The sequence below is a fragment of the Sarcophilus harrisii genome, chromosome 4 (assembly GCF_902635505.1).
Source record: "Sarcophilus harrisii chromosome 4, mSarHar1.11, whole genome shotgun sequence".
Classification (NCBI taxonomy): domain Eukaryota; kingdom Metazoa; phylum Chordata; class Mammalia; order Dasyuromorphia; family Dasyuridae; genus Sarcophilus; species Sarcophilus harrisii.
Genome location: NC_045429.1, coordinates 53,490,189 through 53,499,995, shown reverse-complemented (window position 1 = coordinate 53,499,995; position 9,807 = coordinate 53,490,189). Strand labels below are relative to the sequence as shown.

General features: G+C 35.9%; 1 protein-coding gene across 1 annotated transcript in view; it reads left to right on the top strand.

The window, feature by feature from the left end:
- Positions 1-17: 17 nt before the first annotated feature.
- TMCO1 (transmembrane and coiled-coil domains 1) overlaps positions 18-9,807 on the top strand; it is a 31,494-nt gene continuing 21,704 nt past the window's right edge. Inside the window, exons 1-2 of the mRNA XM_012547628.3 lie at positions 18-312; positions 3,733-3,810. Coding sequence (XP_012403082.1) covers positions 243-312; positions 3,733-3,810 — 148 coding nt within the window. The 5' untranslated portion in view covers positions 18-242. The remainder of the gene's footprint in view (positions 313-3,732; positions 3,811-9,807) is intronic.

The window sequence follows — 9,807 nt, the reverse complement described above, 5'->3', positions numbered from 1 at the left end:
CCCCCCCCTCTTCTCCCTTTCCTCTCCCTCGGTCTCCTCTTCTTCCGTCTTTCCTCGTGGATCCGGCTCCGTCAGCCGGAAGCGGAAGTGAGTCTTCCAGACTCTCGGGGTGTCGGCTTAGTGGCGCGGGTGGTCGCCGTCACCTGAAGCTCTCGCTCCGTCTGCCCCCCTTTCCTGAGCCGCCGCAGGTGTTTCCCCGCCCCCTCCGGGGGGGGCTTGGAGAGCGGGAGCCGCGGCGCAGGATGAGCACCATGTTCGCGGACACCCTTCTCATCGTTTTCATCTCCGTGTGCACGGCGCTGCTGGCCGAGGGTGAGGGCGGGACCGCGGCGGGGCGGGGGCCCCTCGCCCAGACTAGCGGAGCTCGGCGTCCTGACTTAACTCGGTTCATTCTAACAAACGGTTTAATAAGCGTCTGTTATGTGCACAACACTTAGCTTCCCTCGCACAATTCACCTGCACAGTATGTATGAATGGGGAACGAGGGTCGGACGTCAGACGTTTGGGCTCGTCCTGGCTCCCGCGCGTCATCGTGGGCAAGTCACTTAACCAGAGTCTCAGTTTCTCTTAGCTACATATAAAAACCATAGAGCTGGTAGCGCCTGCCTCCCAGTGCCGTGCAAATCGTAAAGCGTCAAACGAAGGCCATTTGTTAATATAGAAGGCCGCTGACAAGTGTCTGTGATTAGTTACTGGCAGATCGCTGCATGCATGCAGCTAGGGAGTGTGGCCCAGACTTAATTCCAAGAGGGAACTCTTGCAACTGGAGGAAGGCGGGGGGAGGGGGGATCAGGAAAGATGTTTGTGGAGAAGGTCATAATTGAACCTGGAAGAAAGATAAGGCTTCCGAAAGGTAGAGTTTCTGCTTTTGTTTAGCCGTATCAACACAGATCATCTTTAGCTCTTTCTTATGCCTTAAATTGGTGCTTCTGATTTCCAATAGGACGTCTTCATCAGGATGAACTCTTAGATATGGAGAATCTTTTGAGCTTGAAAATGAAATTTCAAGTAGAGTAGTCTACCTTAGATGGAACTAGGGGTATGCCAAAGGGGAATATAAAAGGAGAAATCTAATTTGTATCTATAATTCAACCAGTGTTTTGTTAATTGCTAAATATTTTTTTTTCTTTCTGATGGTCTGTTGATATATTTTGTTATTATATTACATTCAGAGATGACCTTCACTTTGAGAGGTTTCTTGTGACAAAAGTAGAAAGATTAAAATTGATCATTCAGTGGCCTGATTTGAAAATAAATGGAACCTTTCATATCTGTAGTAACTGACTCCTCACACCACTTTCTAATTTAAAAAAAAAAAAATAAGTGAAATACATGTCCTCCAGTTCCCACTGGATGAAAAAAATGGAAACAAAAATTTCTTGTAACAAATAGGCATAGTTAAGCAAAACAAATTCCCTTAGTGGCTGCATAAAAATATCTGTGTATCATTTTGTACTTTAAATCCATCATCTCTAAGGGATAGTTTCTTTCTTCATAGTTCTTCTGGAATCATGAATAGTCATCGTATTGACCATAGTTTTTACAATATCCAGAGGTGTTTGCTTTGATAATATTATAGAAATTATTCTGATTCTGCTAATTTAATTCTTCAACTTGTAAACATTCTCAAAAATTTTCAGTTTTATCAAATTGATACAAATTGTTCTTGTTCTACTTATTTTACCTTAGTTTCACGTTTCTCTACATCTTCTTGTTTCCTCATTTCTTAAAACACAATAGTGTCCCATCACATTCATGTAACATAATTTTTTTTTAATAGCCTTTTATTTACAGGTTATATGTATGGGTATCTTTACAGCATTGACAATTGCCAAACCTCTTGTTCCAATTTTTCCCCTCTTACCCCCCACCGCCTCCCCCAGATGGCAAGATGACCAGTAGATGTTAAATATATTAAAATATAAATTAGATACACAATAAGTATTCATGTAACAAAATTGATGTAACCTTTCATCAATTGATGAGCATCCCTTTACAACAAACTACAAAGCAGAAATTATTAAAAGTTTGTTACTGGGTAAAAAATAGATCAAACACACGAACAGATTATGTATATGGCATATGGAAACAAATGTTTCTAATAGTCTACTGCAGTGGTGCCAAACTTAGGGCCTCTAATCAATACATAAGGCTCCCTGCTCCCTTCATATTGACTTTGAAAACTATTAACGGTATCTGTCTTCCCAGTGTGTTTATTTTGTTAAGTAATTCCCAATTACATTTTAACTTTGGTTTCAGTCACATTTAGGAGGCATGTATAATACCTCTGCTCTGGTACTCCTTAAGCATAAAGATCCTAACTGGTCTAACAACTCATTTTATGGCAAAAACAACTGGGAATATTGAATAGCTGTGTAAAAGAAATTAGATTTAGACCATTGTCTCACACCTTATTCAGGGATAAGCTCCAAAGATATAAAAGCTTCTAAATATAAAAGGACAAATAGTACACAAAATACAGAAAGATGGAAAAAATTATCAAAATCAATGGATGGGAGAAAAATTCATTACCAAACAAGGAATTCTGTGAAGAATCACAGAAAATTTCATAGAATTGAAAAGTTTTTGCATTAACATTTAGCAATTTTAAGTTTAAAAGTTAAAAACAAAAAGTTTAAAACAAAAATAATTGCATTTTTCTCTTGATAAGGATTTCATTTCCAAAATATAAAGAGAACTGCTACAAATAAGACTTTTCCATTAGTAAATGATAAATTGGAGCCACTTAAGATAAAAAAAAAAAAAACTATTCCAAAACAATAGGAATTTGAGAAATGTAAATTAAAGCAATTTTGATTTCTTTATTTTATATATAATTTACATATATGATATATAATTTATAAAGAAAATTATCAGATTATACCTCAACCACCAGTTGCAAAAATCATCCCCAAAAATGAAACTGACAAATGTTGGAAGAATTGTGAGGAAAATAGATACATTGATAAATATTGGTAGATCTGTGAATGAGTACCACTATTCTGGAAGTGACTTGAACTATACATTAAAAATTGCTAAACTAGCCCATTATCATTTGACTTGGTTGTATCATTGCTGGGTATATTACTAAAAGAAATCAAAGAGGAAAAGGTCCTTTATGTACAAGAATATTTATAATAATTCTCTGTGGTGGCAAAAAAAAAAAAAGGCAGGCACTGTATAAAACCTGGTAGAGTGGGAAATGACTTGTACTAGAATCACATACCTCATAAATGGGCTTAGGCCCAGAACTAGGCCCTGTATCCAACTTCAGTCCTCTTTCCACCATATAATTTTTTATTTTTGTGAAAGGGGAGAATGGGATTTGGCATTGGTTGAGAAGGGTCTTCTAGCAATTTCTCTCCTTTTCTATAACTCTGGTGTCTGATTGCAAGCATGATAGGTAGAATTCCCCTTATTCTCTTTTTAGTCAAACTGCTGAGACCATGACCCATGGTTTAGTCTCCTGTCATGATCTGAATGATTCTTCTCTAAATGCTTTCTCTTTTTTCTCATAGGAGAGGCCTAGGACAGAGTTTTACTAAATAGGAAGAATATGTGTCCTATGAAATACAAGTTATCAACTCAAAATTAATTGATTTCTCTTTGTATTGTTATGGTTTTCTCCCACCAGGTTGGAACTAAATGAATACTTATGCTATTAATATATTCTGTTAAGTTGTCTTGGTTGAAGTGATGATTGATTTAATGTATTATTTTTGATGCTTTCAGGTATTACTTGGGTGCTGGTTTACAGGACGGACAAGTATAAGAGATTAAAAGCTGAAGTGGAAAAGCAGAGCAAAAAATGTGAGTATCATGACTTATTTGATTTCAGTTAAAATATATTAAGTTTTTTTTAATCTTAGAGTAAAGAGAAAACTGAGGGAAAGGTGGCATGTTAGCATAAGCTCACTTAGTGCTTCCTAGCTTCATTCCAGGATCCAGATTAGGGTACCTTTTGGTCTCAGGCAGAGTCTCAGAAGAGGTTTGTATTTATCTCAAAGAAGAAATTCAGTGGTACTGAAATATTAACATTGATTACAATGTGGGGATGCCAGTGGAGTCACAGATTCTCAGTTGTTTCTCACTCTCTCTATGACCATCTGCCAGCCAGACATTTTTCTACTGAAATCCCTCATACCACTCTTGCAGAGTTGCCTCTTTGGTAATGGTTGAAACCTTTTCATACCCACTGTGTATTGCTTCGTTATTTAGTTCTAAAATGTTCATCAGACACTTGATGTTCCTTTGTAGGTAGTAACAAAAGATCAGTAAAAGAGTACTGATGTAAAAAAAAATGGACCTTTGGCTTTTTTCTTTCTTTTTTCATTAGGTATTTTTAAAAAGTCTAATCTTCATGGTTCAGTGGACTCGAGTAGGAAAAGACAAGTGAGTGAATCCCTTAGGCTACATAGGTCCTTTAGCTTCCCTAGCATGTCCACATGTACAAGTTCTTCTTGAGATCACTCCAGGTGTGGGTGTATTAGGGTCTTACTTTGGAGCCAGGAAGGATCTGGGTAAAGAGTATTTTATTCAGAAGAAACAGAATAGATGAAAGGGGGTAGGTTTTATAGTAGGGTTACATTGTATATTAAGAGAAATTTAATGAAAATATGGAAGCTAGGGGGGAGGAACATGCTAGAGAGCATTTGAGTGAAGATCAATGGGAAAAGAATTGCATATGTCATTGGAGTATGGTATAAAGCACCTGGATGAAAAGTGGAAATAGATGAATTTGGGGGAAAAAGTTATAAGCATGGCACAAAAACATGATAGTGATAGGATACTTCAGTTATCCATATACCTGCTGAAGCTCCTTCTCTGGCAAAACAGAATAGCCAATAATGTTTTGATTTGACTTAATGATAATTTGATCCTTCAAAAAGTAGATGAACTAACAAAGGGGAAATTAGATATTTGATATGATTGTACTAAATGGGAGAAACTGGTTGCCAAGGTAGAATTGATGACACTTTTGGAAGAAGTAACCGCTTGTTCCTTGACTTTGTGATATAGGAGGAGAGAAAGAGTATTTATTCTGTTGATCAGAAGAAAAAGAGTTAGGATCTCATTGCTAATGTGATACAGGAGAAATCAACCCAAGGTGGATAGGAAACTGTCAAGAATTAAATTCTTAAAGACAAAAGTCTGAATGAAAAGAAACAACAGAGATTATCTGAAGCAACCAGTGTAAGTGTACGAGAAATTCATCAAGGAAGTCTGTTATAGGGTGAAGGTTCTAGATGGCATAGTGGAGTGGGGGCAAAGGAGGAAAAGGACTGAGGAAAGGTTAAAATTGAGTGGAATGGGCAGAGACGTAGATGTAGAAGAGGGCTTTAATGTGGACTGGGAAGTAGAGGATAATCATTTGTTAAGAAATTTCTGTAATAAAGGTGTTTTGGTTTGCTCTTCCCTCTCCAAATGGTAGGGAGCTAGCAAGAGTGGTTGCAAGGTGTTCATACAAGAGATCTGGTTTCCCATGATCTCAAGTGAGTGTGGTACTTACCAAGCCAGGAGTTGCATTTCCAAGATGATAGAAAGTAAGACATAAGTGGAACATGTTCCTAGCCTGATGTCTTAAGGCCATGATCCAACCATGTCATCATTAATACTTCCCTCAAGAGAGTCCTGGTGTAATACTAGACCTTTGCCTGAGATTCTTTGCTTTCTTGCTTCTGGCAAGATATCTGACACTTGGGGGAGTGGACAATTAATGGATTTTTGACCCAAATACTTCTGAAGGCTGTTTACCAAGTGATAAAAAGGTTGCAATCTGTGTTCGTGGAGGTAATGTCCACCCAAATAAAATTCAGACATGGATGTAGTAGTGAGAATATGGCTCAGGACCAGAGAGCTCAGCTCTGCTACTTTGTGACAAAGGGTAAGTTAAATTTTCTTTTTTTCTTTTTAATGGCAGATTACTTCCCCTCTCATTCTTCATTTCCTCTTCTGTAAAATAGTGAAAAAACCTTTGGTATCACTAAGATGAGATTCAAATGAAATTGTGTAGTTGAAGTGCTTTGTAAGTCTTAAAGTAGTATGTGGCAGCTCTTGCTCTAATTATTATTACATAATGATCCTATGTCAGAGGATATTCCTGACTCATAAGAGCATGTAGTCCATTCAGAGTCCCACATCTTTTTCACAGGAACTATTGCCCACCATGGACTTCACTTGGGTAATTGATTGTTTTGAACCCAAGAGTAGGTTTTAAAATATTTCTCATTAAATTGCTTCTTACTTGCTTCAGCTTATGGTTTTACTTTGTCCCCATATTATTGGATTTTTACTCTTTCATCTAATGTAGTAGCTATAACTGTCAGCATAGTACCATCCAAAAATTTAATTAGCATGCCATTTATGCCTGTAACTCATTGATTAAAGTGTTGAGCAGAACAAGGTCAGGACCATAACCTCCTATTTCACTAGAAATTTCCCTGCAGGGTGACGTTATTCCATTTATAATTCTTTGGGTTTTGTCACTCACTTTGTCCAGAATCCAGTTCACTATTATCTAAACCTCTAATTTATCATGAGGATATTGGGAAAGACTTTGGCAAATGCCTTACATAAATCAAATGAGATCACATCTGTGGCTTTCTCCTGCCTTGTCAGTTTAAAAAACCTGTCCTACAAAGTGAAATGAGTCTGCCTTGTTCTTTTTTTGTTGTTGTTTGTTTAATTTTTTTTTTTTTTTTATGCCAGTTGCTTTTTTACACATTTTGTTCCAGTCATATCCTTTACCTTGCCCACTCTAGCAAGACAGTCTTTGTAATGAAGAGTAAAAGTAGAAGAGGGGTAACAGTTAAGGCCAACTGAAACTGTTATCTCTCTCTGACTATATAATCGTATTCAATGCTTGTGTCTCTCTGATATAGTGAAGGGAGTGAACTGGCATTTTATCAGCTCTTCTGAGGCAGCTAGGTGGCCTCAGTGGATTAAGCTCTGGCCTATTTCATATCTGGCCTTAGTTGCTTAATAGTTGTGTGACACTGGAAAACTCACTTATCTGCAGTTTGTTTCAATGTCTTCATCTATAAAATGGAGATAATAATAGCACCTGCTTACCAGAGTAAACACTATTATAAATGTTAGCTATTATTTTCTCTGAAGCCAACCCTGTTCATTATTATTATATATCATTTAGGATTTTTGCTTTTGTTCTGTTTACATTGTTGTAATTATGTATTTTGCTGTCCTAGTTTTTAATTCTGCTTCATTCCATATTAGTACATTTAAGTCTTCTATGCTTCTCTGAATTCGTATTTGTCTTCTTATGGCACTGTAATATCCATTATTTGTGTAAAACAAAGTGTATCTTTTTCTTATCAAATTTGTGCTGGCTGTCACAATTACAGCCTTTCTTTTTAGATGCTCATAAATCAGCTCTTTAATAATGAGTACTAAAATGAATAGTGTATGGGAATTGAAGTAAAGCGCCCCTCCCCCCCATATAGACGAAATGATGAATCCACCTCCCCTTCTTTGAAATGAGGGTTGCATTTTTTCAGGTCTTTTCTTGCTTCTGGCTGCTCTAAGTGATTGTATCCACAAGCTCTTTCAGTCTACTGGGATGCAGATTATCTAAGCCTGGTTACTTAAATTTAATGAATATAGCTAGGTGCTTTAAAAAAAAAAAAAAGTTTAAAGAAAATTGAGTAGACAAAATTATTTGTCCTTTAGGAAATATATGTGAATTAATAGACAAATCTAACATAAGGAAAATATTTGTTGAACCAACATAAGGTAAATTACCAATCCTTTTAAACAGATGTCTTTTATCTAGATATGTAGCTCAGTTCAGCAAATCTATTTATCGCATTTTAACCTTTTTATTACAAAGGGTTTTGAATCTAGTTAAAAAAAAAAAAAACAGGTAGTGGGCATGAAACCTCACTTAGCTTTCTTTTTCTGCTGCTTATCACTCCTCGCCGAATACTGTGATACCCAAGAAATTGGAGCTTCCAAATTCTTTTAAGACAGCTTTTAGAGTAGCTAGGTGGTACAGTGAATAGAGCACTAGCCCTGAAGTCAGGATGACCTGAGTTCAAATGTGGTCTCAGACACTTAATGTCCTAGCTGCGGGACCCTGGGCAAGTCACTTAACCCAAATTGCATCAGCAAAAAAAAAAAAACAAAAAAAAAACCCAACAACTAATTACAGCTGTTGTTGGCCTTTCTGGTAGTATGCTTAGTTAAAAGAACAATACTTACTACTTTGTATTACCTCAAGGATGAGGTTATACAATATTTGAAGGATTGCTTTTTTATATTCATTTCTTTGTGCCTGATTATTATTTCAATCTAGGTATTAACACATATTGGCAACTGTCAGTATTTTATAGTTTTAGTAAGTCTTGTGAGACTTTGAGAGTTTATGACTTGTCCACAGTTCACACACCTCGTAATGCAGCTGAGGCAGGACTTGGACTTGTGTCTTCTCGACTTCTTGGCACATCCTCCATCTAGTATGCAGTACTATCTATAATTGATTGTGTTATTCTTTTCTTCTAATATATGGAAAGATAGTTTTCAGCATTCACTTTTATGAGCTTTTGAGTTTCTAGGGATTTTTCTCCCTCTCTCCCCTCCCCAGTCCTTGAAACAGCAAGCAGTCTTGATACAGGTTATACTTGTAGTCATTGTATTTATTATTCTTATAAAACAGACCACGTGGTAGTTTGACTATGAGAACTTTTTGTCAAATGAGGAAGTACTATACATACTTTCCTTACTACAATGAGCCAGGGTAATGTTGTTAGACTTATCACTTATGTGAAAGAATGTATGGCTCTGGATACTGCCTTTTGCTTTGGGATTCTAACATAGAAACACCAAACTAAAAGAATAGCATCATCACAGAATTTGAAAGTAAACTGGTTAATTTAACTCCATAATCTCAAGATCTTGGTCTGCCAAAAGATAAAGTTTCTGTTTATGTTATATATTTTAAACCTTCCTCAATCTCCTGTTTCATTCTTCTCTTTTTAGGCAGCCAAAATAAATTCTGGGTAATTGTATTCAATAATACAATGTTGAATATTAGGGGTGTAATGGATAGCTTTTGAAAATTCCTGATCTTACTAGGACCTTTAAAGTTTATCTCTATACCAAATAATGCTTTCTCTTGATTTTAGATAGTTACTACTTATCTTTTTAAGAAAGACTATATTGATGCCTATGCTTTCTATTTTTTTTAAACAGGAGTGGATATTGTTTTTTTTTTTTTTTTCAAAAAGCTTTTTCTGCATTTATTTATAAAATTATATGATTTTTATTGGTTTTGTTATTGACACAGTCTATTATGGTGATAGTTTTCCTAATATTGAAGTAGTCTTGCATTTCTGGTATAAATTCTACCTAGTCATAGTTTGTAATCCTGGTGTTATGTTACCTGATCTCCTTATTGGCATTAATTTAATATTTTTGCATTAATATAAATTAAGGAAACTAGTATGTAGTTTTTTCTTTCTCTGTTTTTATTCTGCCTAATTTATCAATACCATATTTGTATCACAATTTCTTTACCTATTTTTTCAAATAGTTTATATTGTATTCACTGGATTCCCTTGTAAATACATCTGGTCCTGGAGATTTTTTCTAAGGGAACTCTATCTTTTTTCTAAGATAAGAGTTTTTAAAATATTGTATTTCTTCTGCCATTAATCTGCTGTATGTGTTCGTTTCACTTAGATTATCAATTTTATTGGCATGTAATTGGACAAAATAAATCCTGTTAGTTGCTTTAATTTCATCTTTGTGGTGTTCTCTTCTTTAAAATATAATGGTTCTCTCTGGGAGCAG